This window comes from Meles meles, unplaced genomic scaffold (genome assembly GCF_922984935.1).
Source record: "Meles meles unplaced genomic scaffold, mMelMel3.1 paternal haplotype, whole genome shotgun sequence".
Taxonomy (NCBI): domain Eukaryota; kingdom Metazoa; phylum Chordata; class Mammalia; order Carnivora; family Mustelidae; genus Meles; species Meles meles.
Genome location: NW_025721263.1, coordinates 67102 through 83704, shown reverse-complemented (window position 1 = coordinate 83704; position 16603 = coordinate 67102). Strand labels below are relative to the sequence as shown.

The 16603-nt window shown below is 36.0% G+C and overlaps 1 protein-coding gene across 1 annotated transcript; it reads right to left on the bottom strand.

The window, feature by feature from the left end:
- Positions 1-848: 848 nt before the first annotated feature.
- LOC123936257 (olfactory receptor 2T29-like) lies at positions 849-1811 on the bottom strand. Its single transcript, XM_045996906.1, has one exon. The coding sequence runs from the start codon at positions 1809-1811 to the stop codon at positions 849-851; it is 963 nt and encodes a 320-aa protein (XP_045852862.1).
- Between the last annotated feature and the right edge of the window lie 14792 nt (positions 1812-16603).

Below are 16603 nucleotides of genomic sequence, written 5' to 3'. Positions count from 1 at the left end.
TTTTGAATAAATGAAAGATTTGTTGTTTGATGGTCTTCCTCTGCTTGTTTGTATAAATGACATACTTCAAATCTCAGCTGGTATTACTTTATGCTGGAAAGCTGCCCTAAGCCTGGCTTCTTGGGATTAATATTTTTCACACAGTACATTCTACCACAATGTACTAATGATTTCAGAGAGATAACAGCCACTGAATGTCTTCAGTTTTGAAACCTAAGGAATGAAATCGATCTAATTAAACAGCACAACAACTGGATTGATGCAGTAATGATCAGCCATGTTAATTTTTGAATGATTTTCAAGATTTTCCACTTAAAATGACACTATGCATCAAGGACAAATTTTTAACATAGCCAAAAGTTTGATACTTTATATTTTATTCCCAAGTAATTTCAAATTTGTAGAAAATTAGTATGAATAGTAAAAGTAGTATTAATATTAATAATAGTACAATAAAGAATTAATATACCTTTTTCCTAGATTCAAGTATTAGCATTACACCCCATTTGATTTATCACTTCTCTCTCCATCTGTCTGTCTCATATCACCTTATGACCCTTGTTTCTGAATATCTTGATATGTATTTCATACAAATATGAGTATTTTCCCACAGAATCACAGTGCAGTTGTAAATTTCAGAAAAATATAACATGGGTACAATGCAATTGTACAAATATTTTGAATACAGAAGTGTAAAAATGAAGAGCTTTTCAGTATAAGGAAACAATTCCTCTGAAAGGGATGAATAGGTGTTGACATATGGTATGAGAACCTGAAGAATAACGTTGGCATAAGATCCTAAAGTTCTAATTTGTAGCATGAAGGAAAAGAAACAGTACAAATATTTCCTACTTTATACTTTCATGTAAGACAGATCCCACATTCAACATTTTTTTTAGAGCCCTTGTTACATCCTTATTCCTAAGACTATAAATTAAAGGATTTAGAACAGGAGTGAGTATAGTGTAAAAGACAGATACAATCATGTCCTTCTTTGGGGTGTGATAGGAGGTGGGAAGCATGTAGGTATAGACAGCAGCACCATAGAAGAGGATGACTACCATCATGTGGGAAGAACAAGTGGCAAAGGCCTTCTTCCATCCCTCTGCTGAGTTCATCCTGTGGATGGTGAAGAGGATGAAAGAATAGGAGCTTGAAATGATTGTCACAGGGATGAGGAGCATGAGAACACAGCACAGGTACATGAGGGTCTCATAGAGGGAAGTGTCTGAGCAGGAAAGCTTCATTACAGCAGGGACCTCACAGAAGAAATGATGGATCTCCCGGGATCTACAGAAGGGGAAGGTCATGCTGACGGATGTGAGCATAAATCCATCCACAGATCCTAGAAACCAGGAAGAAGACACCAAGAGGAGACACACCCTATAGTTCATGAGGATAGGATAACGGAGTGGATGGCAGATGGCCATATAGCGGTCATAGGCCATGGCAGCTAGAAGGAAAAATTCTGAACCTCCTAGTGTCAAATAAAGAAACATTTGCATCCCGCATTCAGGGGCTGAGATCTTATTCACTCCTATGACCTGGTCCATGAGCATCTTGGGCACAGTGACAGAAATGTACATCACATCCATGAGAGACAATTGGGTGATAAAAAAGTACATGGGGTTGTGCAGGTGAACATCACACTGTATCAGAAGGATCAGGATGGTATTTCCAGACAAGGCCATTAGGAAAACCACAAAAATGACCACACAAAGAAGAGTTGGGTGGTTGGATTGACTGAAGAGTCCCACTAGTTCAAAATCTAATCGTCCAGTATGGTTGGCCACCCAAGTGGTATTCTCCATTGGATTTTACCTGAATCACCAAGGAGAACTGTAGAGTTAATAGATCACTCATGGCATATGACAACCTGAAATAAAATTTTAGTGAGCTTGTGTGTGTGTCTGTGTGCATGTTTACACACAGAAACCCAGGGTACTAATAAAGAGAAATTCCAAGGACTTGCAAATTGTAGGAGTATAAATTACCTGTAATTGAACAAATTTAATAGAAATTTAGGAATTCACAAATCAAAAATACAGTACCTTAGGGGAACCTGAGTGACTTAGTTGGTTAAGTCCCCAACTTTTGACCAAGTTTTTTTTTTTTTAATATTTTATTTATTTGACAGACAGAGATCACAAGCAAGCAGAGAGGCAGGCAGAGAGAGAGGGAGCAGGCTTCCTGCTGAGCAGAGAGCCTGATGCGGGGCTCGATCCCAGGACCCTGAGATCATGACCTGAGCCGAAGGCAGAGGCTTTAACCCACTGAGCCACCCAGGTGCCCCTTGACCAAGTTTTGATCTCAGGGTCAGAGTTTGAGAACTGCTCCACTAGACTCAATACCAAGCAGGGAGACTTCTTGAGATTCTCTTTCTCCCTCTCCCTTTGCCCTGTCTCCTGTTATCTTTCTCTCTCTGTAAAACAAAAACAAAAACAAAAAGCAAAACCAAAAAAATACATCTTTTAAAAAAATATTCATGCCTTAATAATTCCACTACTGGTTATGCATTTCCCCAAATAAAGCAAAAACACTAATATATGGACATATATGTTTATTTTAATTTTTACCAGATCTTCATATGACCTTTTTTAACATTTTTATTCAAATTCCAGTTAGTTTTTATACAGTGTAATTTTGGTTTCAGGTGCCACATACAATGCAATATTGGTTTCAGGTACACAATATAGTGATTCAACACTTCCATACAACACTTGGTGCATACCACAACATCTGCATTCTTTAATCTCCATCACCTATTTAATCCATCCCCTTCCCACTTCCCTTTGGTAACCATCAGTTTATTCTCTATAGTTGCCTCTCTCTTTCCCCCCCTTTACTTATTTGTTTTGTTTATTAAATTCAACATATAAGTGAGATCATCTGACATTTGTTTTTCTCTGATTAACTTAGTTTGCATAACTTATTCTCTAGCTCCATCCATAACAATGCAAATGGCAAGATTTCATTCATTCATATATTTATATATGTACCCCTATTCTTATGCTATTCTTATTCACAATAGTTAAGATATGGAAACAATCTTTCCATATGGAATCTAACTGTCCATTAATAGATGAATCTTTAAGGAAGGAGTGGTATGTATGTGTGTGTTTGTATATTCCGTGCAGACAATGGACCATTATGCAGCCATAAAATCCATAACATTGTGCCCTTTGTAACAACATGGATGGGCCCACATGGTATTATATTAAGTGAAGTAAGTCAGACTGAGAAAGACAAATGCCACATAAACTCAGTTCTGTATGTGGAATGTAAAAACAGAAATGAATGAATAAGCAAAAAGCTAACCATATGTGTAAATACAGAGAAGAAACTGATGGTTGCTAGGGAAGAAAGTGATGGAGCAGTGACAAAATGGGTGAAGAAGAATGTGAGATACTGTCTTCCAGTTATGGAATAAATAAGTCACAGGAATAAAAGGCTCAGCATAAGGAATATAGCCCATTAATTGTATATTTTGTTTTATTTTTTGTATTTTTTCCTTCATTTTTATTTTATTATTTCTTTAAATTTGAGTATAGTTTACAATGTTCCATTAACAAGTTTATACACTATGCTATATTCATCATAAATACAGCTACCATCTATCCCATTGCATTTTTATTAAAATATTGACTGTATTCCTGTGCCTTATCATTCTATAATTAGGGGCCTGTACCTCCTTCTCCCCTTCACCCATTTTGACCCACTCTCCATCACCCTGATAATGTCTCATGACAGATGGTAAGTACACTTGTTGTGAACATAATAACTTAACCTTGTGAATCACTATGTTGTAAATATAAAGCTGATGGAACACTGTGTGACGATTATATTCAAATAAAAATATTTTTAAAAGGATATTGGTAGGGGGAGGGAAGCAAGATGGCAGAAGATTAGAGGATCTCATTTCATCTGGTCCCTTGAATTTAGCTGGATAACATTCCAACCATTCTGAACACCTATGATTTCAACCATAGATGTTTAAGAAAATAATTTTTGGATTCTACAAATAGTAAAAAGACCACTTTTTATAAGTTAGGAGGTATGGAGAAGTGAATTTGATGGGATAGTTGGATGACAAATGGTGGGGAGTGGGATCTTCCATGAGGGAGCTACCAGAAAGTGATATAGCCTGAGTGCAAAATCAGAACTTTTAGAAGTCTGCCCCAGTAAAAGACATCCCTGCCTGAAAGATGTTCATGTGGCAAAGCAGGGAAGAATCCTAGGTGGGAGGCTGTGGTTTCAGGAAATCCAGGGTTACAGAAAGAATAAGAGTTCCTGAATCAGCAGAGTTTCCAAGCATTTGAGCAGGAAACAGTCTATGGTCAGTGAGCCTGGGAAGGGGGTTCTCATATCCATTTGCCCTAAACCACAAACTGAGGCACCACTGGATGACTACTCTCCATGTGGGGGCCCAAAAAAGGACAGAAACATGGTGACCTTCCACTTTCCCCAGGAGGACTGGTGCAGAAATGCACCACAGAAGTCTGAACTTTAGCACACAGAAAAGTGAGGACTGCTTATCCCTGAGGATTTACTGGGAAGATGGGGCTGCCATATTTCAGCTTCAGGGATGGAGATCAGCCTGACTATTTTTACTTTCATCCTCTAAAGAGGCACAAAAGCCTTAGGGAACAAAAGCCCCAAGCAGCAACTAATGGACAGGAGAGGAGAATTTGATATATCACTGATTCCATAAAATGAAACAATATTGGAATTATTGGAGTCTCAGGGAAAGAAGAAAGAGAGAGAAGGACAGAAGGTGTACTTGAGCAAATCATAGTTGAGAACTTTCTTAATCTGGGGAGGGAAACAGGGATTTATTTCCAAAAGGTAAAAGGAACACCCCCTAAAATAAATAAAAATAGGTCAATACCCTGAAATATAATAGTTAAGCTTGCAAATTTCAGAGATAAGGAGAAAATCAATATTCAATAAATGGTTCTGGTAAATATGGACAATCACATGGAGAAGAATGAAACCGGATGATTTTCTTACATCATACACAAAGATAAACTTAAAATGGATGAAAGACCTAATGTGAGACAGGAATCCATCAAAATCCTAGAGGAGAACACAGGCAGCAATCACTTTGACCCCAGCTGCAGCAACTTCTTCCTAGACACATCTCCAAAGGCAAGGGAAACAAAAGCAAAAAGGAACTTCATTTTTTGGGACTTCATCAAGCTAAAAACTTCTGCACCACAAAGAAAACTAAAAGGCACCAAATGGAATGGGAGAAGATATTTGCCAATAACATATCATATAAAAGGCTAATTTCCAAGATCCATAAAGAACTGCTCAAACTCAACACCCCAAAACTATAATCCAGTCAAGAAATGGGCAGAATGCATGAAAGACATTTCTCCCAAGAAGACAAACAAATGGCCAACAGACACATGAAAAAAAAATGCTACACATCACAAGCCATCAGGGAAATGCAAGTGAAAACCACAATAGATACCACCTCACACCAGTCAGGATGGCTAAAATTAATAACTCGGGAAACACTGATGTTGGGGAGGAAGCAGAGAAAGACGAATCATCATAACTTGTTGATGGGAATCCAAATTGGTGCAGCCCCTCTGGAGAACAGTGTGGAGGTTCTTTAAAAAGTTAAAAATAGGGCTACACTATTGCACTACTATGTATTTACCCCAAATATACAAATGTAGTAATCCAAAGGGGCACCTGTACCCCAATGTTCATAGCAGCAATGCCCATAATAGCTAAAAAGTAGAAAGAGCTGAGATGTACATCAACAGATGAATGGATAAAGTACATGTGTTTCATATATACAATGAAATTTAGTCACACATCAGAAAGGATGAATACTTACCACTTACATTGACATAGATGGAACTGGAGGATATTATGCTGAGTAAAATAAGTCAATCAGAGAAAGACAGATTATCCTATGGTTTCACTCATATGAGCAATGTAAGAAACAGCACAGAGGATCATAGGAAAAGGGAGGGAAAAGTGAATGGGAACTCACTAGAGAGGGAGAGAGACAAACCATGAGAAAATCTTAGCTATTGGAAACAAACTGAGGGTTGCTGGAGGAGTGGTGAATGGGGGATGGAGTAATTGGGTTATGGACCTTATTGAGGGCATGTGATGTGATTATAACTGGGTGTTATATGCAACTGATAAGTTATTAAACATCTGAAACTAATGATGTACTATATGTCGACTAATTGAATTTAAATTAAAAAGGGATATGGGTAACATAAAAGATTTCCACAGTTCAGGGTTTTGAGAATTCCTGATTACAGTGTTGTTTATCAATGAATATAGAATATTCCGCAATCACTGCCCTTTGAAAACACAAAAAGTGAATCATTAAAAAAAGAATAAAACCCCTTATTTCTAGAGGTAATATATATGTATGTCAAAATTTTAATCAACCTCCCTGGTGTAAGGATCCAACTGGATCTTAAAAACTGTTGGAGATATAGTCCATATATGAAAGGTTTAGAAAGTAACAAACATAATTTGGGGAATAATCATACCAAAAGTTCAAATCTCCTTTGTGATGCTCTGTGTTTATGTGGAGTAAGTAAGCCATGCATCCACATGGAACCAATGAGTTCCTCACCAATATTCAGCCTCTTAGATATCCTAGGACATCAATTTAGGAACTCATACTTTGAATCTGGACTATGATTCTGGGCCCAGCTTATCCTCTATCCACCAACTTTTTTGTCCACTTTGCATAACAAGTGGATAGTAAAGTTAGATCTCAAGTATGTTCAGGATTAAATTATGTAAAATAATTAAAGTTACAGATGAGTAAGTACATATATTGCTAAAGAGTTAAGGTCTATAATAATTTTTGTACAGATTCTGTGTAAGAGATGGCTGTTACCATTTTTGTTTTATGATACAAGATGAATTACTCCTGTTTGCCAGTTTTAGCATCTTTTCATACACATAAGGATTTAGATTTGATAGTTTCTGTAGTCTATTTATATATTCTGTTTAAACAGATCTTTAAGGGAATCCTACCTTTTTTTCTAGTATACCTTCTCCAGCTTCATTTACACAAAGCTACTACCACTCATTCTAGATTTAAGGAGGGAGAGCTGTCATTTAGAAAATCATTGTCATTTATAGGACAAATCTTTAGTTTTCACAAACATCATCTATTTATTGTCTGTGGCAACCAATTTTTCATAGGAACTGAGATGCAGAGAAAATAACTGAGCAACACTGAATTGTTTCTGTCTCCAATTCAATTCCCCTTCTTGTGTCTGGCTACTCAAAGCCTACATCAGTGTTAAGTGCTAAAAACAAATTACATGAAGTCTAAATTGTTACACTGAAGGAGATCAGAGTCCGTCTACACAGGCAAAAATAGTTGTGTGTGTGTGTGTGTGTGTGTGTGAATTTAAAGTATAGTTTAAAAATGACTCAAAATAAGAAAGCACAGTAGAAGAGGGTCTGCTTACAATTTAATGAATCTTGGAACACTGAAAAAAATTTAAAAATATTAAAAATAAAGCACAGTAGAAGTAAAATACATCTGTCTTTTCTGAAAAGAATCAGTAGTAACTGCTTTTATATTTTCTCTAATGAATGTTAAAGATTAGCAACTTTTAAGTTTCTGAAATATTAAATTTTAAAGGTCCTTACCAACATAAAAAGAAACATTGGCTCTTCTGTCTAGGAAGAGTTTAGAAATGGTTATGATTCAGGCATATTTCAATAATAATCTCTAACTTTCAAAACATTGTATGCTCTTATAATGATTCCAAAGACTAATTACAATAGTCAACTTATTAAGATTCTCCAGTTCTGAGTGCTAAAGCAGTAGACAACACTGAAAATTAATTTGATACCTTAATATAAATATCAAACAAATCTGGTACACATTGCATTAAAAAAATCTGTCAAATTCCACATCTACTGGTAGATGAAAGCTGACATCTGTGAAAAATTAAGAAAGCCCAATAAGAGGAAAATATACTAGCTTTCTGAATTAATATTGTGGCCCAAATGAAGCAAATCTTTATTGCAATTGGTAAATGAGAATGACTGTGATCAAGCCACACTGAAAAGTCCACTGGCACACCAGACAGACAAGAGGATGCTATCTGTACTATGTCAGGTGATTGACCTCACTGTTCATTCTTATTTTTCTGTATTCAATTTCTTGAGTTTAATATAAACAAAGCAGTACATTACTTAATTCTGGGACTTATTAATAGTGGTAGTATGGTAACATCAAATCTTTGAAGCTAACAGCAGATTTTGCTCTATTGCTTTACCATATTTTGTCTTCCCTGATAGTTATCTTACTCATCTTGTTTTCTCTTTTTACAAATTAAATAATTCAGATTCTCAGGTGATTTGCCTAGCATCACATAATTTACCTGGGATATGACTTGTGTCTCAATTCATATGTTGGGACCCACAGCTCATAAAGCTGTCTTAGCTCTCTAGAACACTATCTTCTCTCCACAGTCTACAATTTGGGTAATACCACTCACTGTCAGTTTCTTCTAAGAAACATAAATTTTATTGAGACATTTCTTTTACTTTTCTATCAGAAATAATTCCCACCTAAAGTAAAATCAGGCTCATTTTTTTTTGTAAAATTTCAACCTTAAGAAAAGAAACACATCATCCAATAATATAGGAGGAATATGTATTCTTTTGTCCATACATAAGGCAAGTAACAACCCATTTCCCAATATATTGCAGTAAGTTACTGTTACATGAAAGATTGAATCATAAAAAGGTGATTAGGAGTATATTTTCTTGGTGTGCACTGAGAAATGTATGGAATTCTCAAATATATTGTACAACTGACACTAATGTTTCACTGGTTAATTATACTTGATTTTAAAAAGCATAATTGTTTTTCTTCATAAAAATAGATGCTAGGGAAAAATTGAGGAAATATGGTCCAGAATTAGTAGCATATACCAAAGGAGAACAAGTAAAAAACAATAATTACCCTTTTGCTCCTGCAGTTCTCTCCATATGATTGAACTCAACATCAGATGATGCTGGAGGTCTTATTCATCTGAGTAATGGAGTGTGGCCATGGTATAAAGATAAACAGTATAGTGACATCACCCTCATTTTACTATCCGCATTATGGGAGTTGATGAGGTTTGCTATTGGTAAATTCCTTCTGGGACCTTGAAGAAGAATGCAATTAAGAGCCCTAACAACAACAACAACAACAACAACAACAAAGTTAATAGGTATCTATGTTGCACTGTTCTGGTTATCTTCTCATGTCTGTTTAAAATATTTTATTATTATTAACTGGAAATCTTAACCAATATTAAAAGAAATCTCAAATTTCACCATCATCAATAAAATCTTATCTGTGAAATAGATACCAGGTTATATGTGGCCTTAGCCTTTTCTGTATTACAAAATAATTTTTTAGACAGTAGGTCTATTTTTAACTTTCTGAGGAAACTTCATGTTCTTTTCCAAGGTGGATACATCAGTTTGCATTCAAAATATTTTCAAGATATATTGATTTCAAGATATATTGCATTCAAGACATGCATTTGCAGCATGTCAAGAGGGTTCCCATTTCTCCATATCCTTCCCAAAATCACTTGTTCCTTGTGTTGCTAATTTTAGCCATCCTGATATATGTGAGGTGATATCTCATAGCATTTTTACTTGTATTTCCTTGATATTGAGTGATGTCGAGCATCTTTTCAAGTGTCTGTTGGCTATCTGTATTTCTTTGGAAAAATATCCTTTCACCTTCTCTGCCCATTTTTTTCTGGGTTATTTGTTTTGGGTGTTGAGTTTTATATTTTCATTATATATTGTAGATACTAGCCCTTTATCTGATATATAATTTGAAAATATCTTCTTCTATTCCAGTTTGTCTTTTAGTTTTGTTGATTATTTTGTTTGATGTGTAGAAGCTTTTTTATTTTTATAAAGTCTCAATTATTGATGCTTTTGTTTCTCTTGCCATTGGAGACAAATCTAGAAATAAATTGCTTAGCCAATGTCAAGGAGATGATAGCCTGTGTTCTCCTTTTGGATACTTATAGATTCATGACTCACATTTAAGTCTTCCATCCATTTTGATTATATTTTTGTGTATGGTATAAGAAAGTAGTTCATATTCATTCATTCATACATTCTGTCCAGTTGACCCAACATCATTTTTTTAATTTATTTTCAGCATAACAGTATTCATTGTTTTTGCACAACACCCAGTGATCAATGCAATACATGCCCTCTCTATTACCCACCACCTGGTTCCCCAGCCTCCCACCCCCCACCCCTTCAAAATTCTCAGGTTGTTCTTCAGAGTCCATAGTCTCTCATGGTTCATTTCCCCTTCCAATTTCCCTCAACTCCCTTCTCCTCACTATCTCTTATGTCTTCCATGTTCTTTGTAATGGCCTTTAAATAAGTGAAATCATATCATAATTGACTCTCTCTGCTTGACTTATTTCACTCAGCATAATCTCTTCCAGTCCCGTCCATGTTGCTACAAAAGTTGGGTATTCATCCTTTCTGATGGAGGCATAATACTCCATCCAGTATATGGACCACATCTTCCTTATCCATTCATCCGTCAAAGGGCATCTTGGTTCTTTCCATGGTTTGGCGACTGTAGTCATTGCTGCTATAAACATCGGGGTACAGATGGCTCTTCTTTTCACTACATATGTATCTTTGGGGTAAATACTCAGCAGTGCAATTGCAGGGTCATAGGGAAGCTCTATTCTTAATTTCTTCAGGAATCTCCACACTGTTCTCCAAAGTGGCTGCACCAACTTGCATTCCCACCAACAGTGGAAGAGGGTTCCCCTTTCTCCACAATCTGTCCAACACACGTTGTTTCCTGTCTTGCTAATTTTGGTCATTCTAACTGGTGTCAGGTGGTATCTCAATGTGGTTTTAATTTGAATCTCCCTGATGGCTAGTGATGATGGACATTTTTTCATGTATATGATAGCCATTTGTATGTCTTCATTGGAGAAGCATCTGTTCATATCTTCTGCACATTTTTTGACATGATTATCTGTTTTGTGTGTGTTGAGTTTGAGGAGTTCCTTATAGATCTGGATATCAACCTTTTGTCTGTACTGTCATTTGCAAATATCTTCTCTCATTCCGTGGGTTGCCTTGTTGTTTTGTTGACTGTTTCCTTTGCTGTGCAGAAGCTTTTGTTCTTGATGAAGTCCCAAAAGTTCATTTTTGCTTTTATTTCCTTGGCCTTTGGAGACATATCTTGAAAGAAGTTGCTGTGGCTGCTATCGAAGAGGTTATTGCCTATGTTCTCCTCTAGGATTCTGATGGATTCCTGCCTCACATTGAGGTATTTTATCCATTTCGAGTTGATCTTTGTGTACAGTGTAAGAGAATGGTTGAGTTTCATTCTTCTACATATCGCTGTCCAGTTTTCCCAGCACCATTTATAGAAGAGACTGTCTTTTTTCCATTGTATTTTTTTTTCCTGTTTTGTCGAACATTATTTGACCATAGAGTTGAGGGTCCATATCTGGGCTCTCCACTCTGTTCCACTGGTCTATGTGTCTGTTTTTATGCCAGTACCATGCTGTCTTGGTGATTACAGCTTTGTTGTAAGAGCTGGAGGAAATAATCCTAAAATTTGTATGGAATCAGAAGAGACCCCGAATTTCTAAGGAAATATTGAAAAACAAAAACAAAATTGGTGGCATCACATTACCTGATTTCAAGCTTTACCAATATCATTTTTTAAAGAGACTCTCTTTTTCCCCATTACATATTCTTTCCTGTCTTGCTAAAACTAATTGATCATATAGTTGTGGGTTCAATCCATTCCACTGATTTATGAATCTTTTTTTTTTTTTTTGCCAGTAACATGCTGTTTTGATCACTACAACTTTGTAATATCACTTGAAGTCTGAAACTGTGATGCTTACAACTTTGATTTTCTTTTTCAAGGTTGCTTTAACTATTTGGGGCTTTTGTGTTTCTATAAAAAATTTAGGATGGTTTGTTCTAGCTCAGTGAACTGTGCTGGTCATATTTTATTAGGGATTGCATTAAGTGTGTTTTTAATTTGGGTAGTATAGACAGTTTAACAGTATTTTTTCTTCCAATCCATGAACATGGAATGTTGTTTCACTTCTTTGTGCCATCTTTAATTTCTTTCATTAATGTTTTATAGATTTCAAAGAATGGTTCTTTCAACTTTTCAGTTAGGTTTACTCCAAGGTATCTTATTTGCTTATGTATTTTTTTTGGTGTAACTGTACATTATGTTGATTCCCTAATTTATATTTGTTCTGATTCATTATTGGTGTATATAAATGCAAAAAATTTTTAAAAGATTTTATTTATTCACTTGACAGAGAGAGAGGAGAGAGATCATAAGTAGGCAGAGAGGCAGGCAGAGTGAGAGGAGGAAGGAGGCTCCCTGCTGAGCAGAGAGCCTGATGCAGGGCTCCATCCCAGGCCCCTGAGATTATGACCTGAGCTGAAGGCAGAGGCTTCACCCACTGAGCCACCCAGGTGCCCCACAACAATTTTTTTAATGTTAACTTCATATCCTGTGAATTTCCTGGATTCATGTATCAGTTCTACTAAGTTTTTGGTGGAGTGTTTTGGGTTTTCTACATAGAGTATCATGTCTTCTGTAATAAGCTAAAGTTTGACTTCTTCCATACCAATTTGGATGCCTTTGCTGTTACTGCTGTGGTTGTTGTTATCTGATTGCTGAGATGAGGACTTCCAGTATTATGTTGAACAACATGGTGAGAGTGAAAATCCCTGTCATGGTCCTGACCTTAGGGGAAAAATTTGAGTTTTTCCCCATTGAGGATGATATGAACTGTGGATTATCATATATGACATTCACAATATTGTGGTATGTTTCTTGTATCCTTAATTTCTTAAATGTTTTTACTCAAGAATGCCTGTATTTTATCAAAAGCTTTTACTCCATCTGTTGAGAGTTTCAGATGGTTCTTTTCCTTTCTTTTATGCACGTAGTGTATCATGTTGATTTGCAGGTATTGAACCACTACAGCAGTCCAGGAATAAACCCCACTTGATCATCGTGAATAATTCTTTTAATGTGCTGTTGAATTCCATTCGCTAGCATTTTAAATTGAGATTTTTTTACATCTATGTTCATCAGTGACATTGGTTTGTAATTCTCCTTTTTGTCTGGATTGTGGAAAAAGTCGATGTTGGCTTCATGGAATGAATTTGGAAGTTTTCCTTCAGTTTCTATTTTTTGGGAATGGTTTCAGAAGAAGAATGTTTTGTGGAATTCCCCTGGGAACCCATTTGACCCTGAATTCTAGTTTGTTGAGAGTATTTTGATTACTGATTCAATTTATTTGCTGATTATGGAACTATTCAAATACTCTATTTCATCCTGTTTCAGTTTTGGTAGTTTATATGTTTTGAGAAATCTATCATTTCTTTCAGATTTCCCAATATGTTGGCATATAGTTACATATAATAGACTTTTTAAAATGAATGTATGCATTTCTGCGATTTTGGTTTTGATATCTCCTCTTTCATTCAGGATTTTAATCATGTCTGCTAGGGGACTATCAATGTCATTAATTTTTACAAAGCACCAGATCCTAGGTCCTTTGATTTTTATTTTTCATTTCTGTATCATTAATTTCTACTCTAATATTTATTATTTACCTTCTTCTTGGGGCTTTAGGTTGATTTGCTCTTCTTTTCCCAACTCCTTGAGGTGTAAGGTTACATTGTACATTTAAGACTTTTCTTGATTTTGAGGAAAGACTGTATTGCTATCTACTTCCCTCTTATTACTGCCTTTGCTAAATCCCAAAGGTTTTGGATTGTCGTGTTTTTGTTGTCATTTGTTTCCATGTATTTTTTTTTCTTCTTTCATTCTTAGGTAAGGTGTTCTTTAATCTCCATGTATTCGTGGTCTTTCCAATTTTTTTTTTCTGTGATTGACTTCAAGTTTCATAGCATTGTGGTGTGAAAATATGCTTGGTATGATCTCAATCTTTTTGTTCTTTTTGAGGCCTAATTTGTGACGTAGAACATGGTCTATTCAAGAGAATATTCAATGTGCACTCAAAAAACTGTATTTTACCGCTTTAGGATGAAATCCTCTGAATACATCTATTAATTTTATCTGGTGCAGTGTGTCATTCAAAGTCATTGTTTCCTTGTTGATTTTCTACTTAAATGGTCTGTTCATTGCTGTAAGTGGGTGCTCAAGTCCTCTATTTTTATTGCATTATTATCAAATACTTGCTTTATGTTTGTTATTAATTGTTTTATATATTTGGGGGCTCCCAAGTTTGGGACATAAATATTTAAAATTAATAGATCTTCTTAAAGGATAGACCCCTTAATTGAGATATGGTGCCCCTTTTCATCTCTTATTCTAGTATTTGATTTAAAATATAGTTTGTTTGATATAACTATGGCTACTTCAGTTTTTTGCTTTGTTTTGTTTTGTTTTGTTTTGTTTTGTTTTTAGAATGAAGCCACCGGTTTTTTATTTTTGCACTATAAATAGAGTTCCGCAGTCCCATTTTCTTACATAATACATGAGAAAACAGAGAACCTAAAATACTTTTGGTGAGAAATCAAGTGTATAGTTAGTATACCTAAATAACAATGAGCTGGTAAGAAGACTTATAAGGTACTGAAACTCAGGCTAACAGCAACGCAGTTCTTTATGAAAATACTTTAATTTCAGAAGCACAACACCTATAAGTAAGACCATATGATACTTGACTATCTTTACTTGACTTATTTCGTTCAGCATAATCTCTTACACTCCACCCATATTGCTACAAAAGTTGGGTATTCATCCTTTCATATGGAGGCATAATACTCCACTGTGTATATGTACCACATCTTCCTTATCCATTCATCCGTTGAAGGGCATCTTGGTTCTTTCCACAGTTTGGCGACTGTAGCCATTGCTGCTATAAATATTGGGATACAGATGGCTCTTCTTTTCACTACATCTGTATCTTTGGGGTAAATACTCAGCAGTGCAATTGCAGGGTCATAGGGAAGCTCTATTCTTAATTTCTTGAGGAATATCCACACTGTTCTCCAAGGTGGCTGTACCAACTTGCATTTCGAACAGTAGTGGAAGAGGGATCCCCTTTCTCCACATCCTCTCCAACACACGTTCTTTCTATCTTGCTAATTTTGGCCATTCTAACTGGTGTCAGGTGGTATGTCAATGTGGTTTTAATTTGAATCTCCCTGATGGCTAGGGATGATGAACATTTTTTCATGTGTATGATAGCCATTTGTATGTCTTCATTGGAGAAGTGTCTGTTCATGTCTTCTGCACATTTTTTGACATGATTATCTGTTTTGTGTGTGTTGAGTTTGAGAAGTTCTTTATAGATCCTGGATATCAACCTTTTGTCTGTACTGTGATTTGCAAATATCTTCTCTCATTCCATGGGTTCCCTTGTTGTTTTGTTGAGTGTTTCCTTTGCTGTGCAGAAGCTTTTGTTCTTGATGAAGTCCCAAAAGTTCATTTTTGCTTTTGTTTCCTTGGCCTTTGGAGACATATCTTGAAAGAAGGTGCTGTGGCTGCTATCGAAGAGGTTACTGCCTATGTTCTCCTCTAGGAATCTGATGGATTCCTGCCTCACGTTGAGGTCTTTTACCCATTTTGAGTTTATCTTAGTGTACGGTGTAAGAGAAAGGTTGAGTCATTCTTCTACATATCACTGTCCAGTTGCCCCAGCACCATTTATTGATGAAAGTGTCTTTTTTGCATTGTATATTTTTTCCTGTTTTTTCGAAGATTATTTGACCATAGAGTTGAGGGTCCATATCTGGGCTCTGCACTCTGTTCCACTGGTCCACGTGTCTGTTTTTATGATAGTACCACACTGTCTTGGTGATCACAGCTTTGCAGTAAAGCTTGAAATGAGTTAACATGATGCCGCCAGTTTTGTTTTTGTTTTTCAACATTTCCCTAGCAATTCGGGGTCTCTTCTCATTCCATCCAAATTTTAAGATTCTGTGCTCCAGCTCTTTGAAAAATACCGGTGGAATTTTGATCAGAATGGCATTAAAAGTATAGATTGCTCTAGGCAGTATAGACATTTTAACAATGCTTATTCTTCCGATCCAAGAGCATGGAACGGTCTTCCATCTTTTTGTGTCTTCTTCAATTCCTTTCATGAGTGTTCTGTAGTTCCTCGAGTACAGGTCCTTTACCTCTTTGGTTAGGTTTATTCCCAGGTATCTTATGGTTCTTGGTGCTATAGTAAATGGAATCGATTCTCTAATTTCCCTTTCTGTATTTTCATTGTTAGTGTACAAGAAAGCCACTGATATCTATACATTGACCTTGTATCCTGCCACGTTACTGAATTGCTGTATGAGTTCTAGTAGTTTGGGGGTGGAGTCTTTGGGGTTTTTTATATAAAGAATCATGTCATCTGCAAAGAGAGAGAGTTTGACTTCTTCCTTGACAATTTGGATACCTTTTATTTCTCTTTGTTGTCTGATTGCCGTTGCTAAGGCTTCTAAAACTATGTTGAACCAGAATGGTGAGAGTGGGCATCCATGTCGTGGTCCTAATCTTAATGGGAAGGCTGCACGCTTTTTCCCATTGAGG

Bases quoted from the DNA above. Each gene is read 5' to 3' on its own strand.
- LOC123936257 (XM_045996906.1), bottom strand. From the start codon at position 1,811: ATGGAGAATACCACTTGGGTGGCCAACCATACTGGACGATTAGATTTT.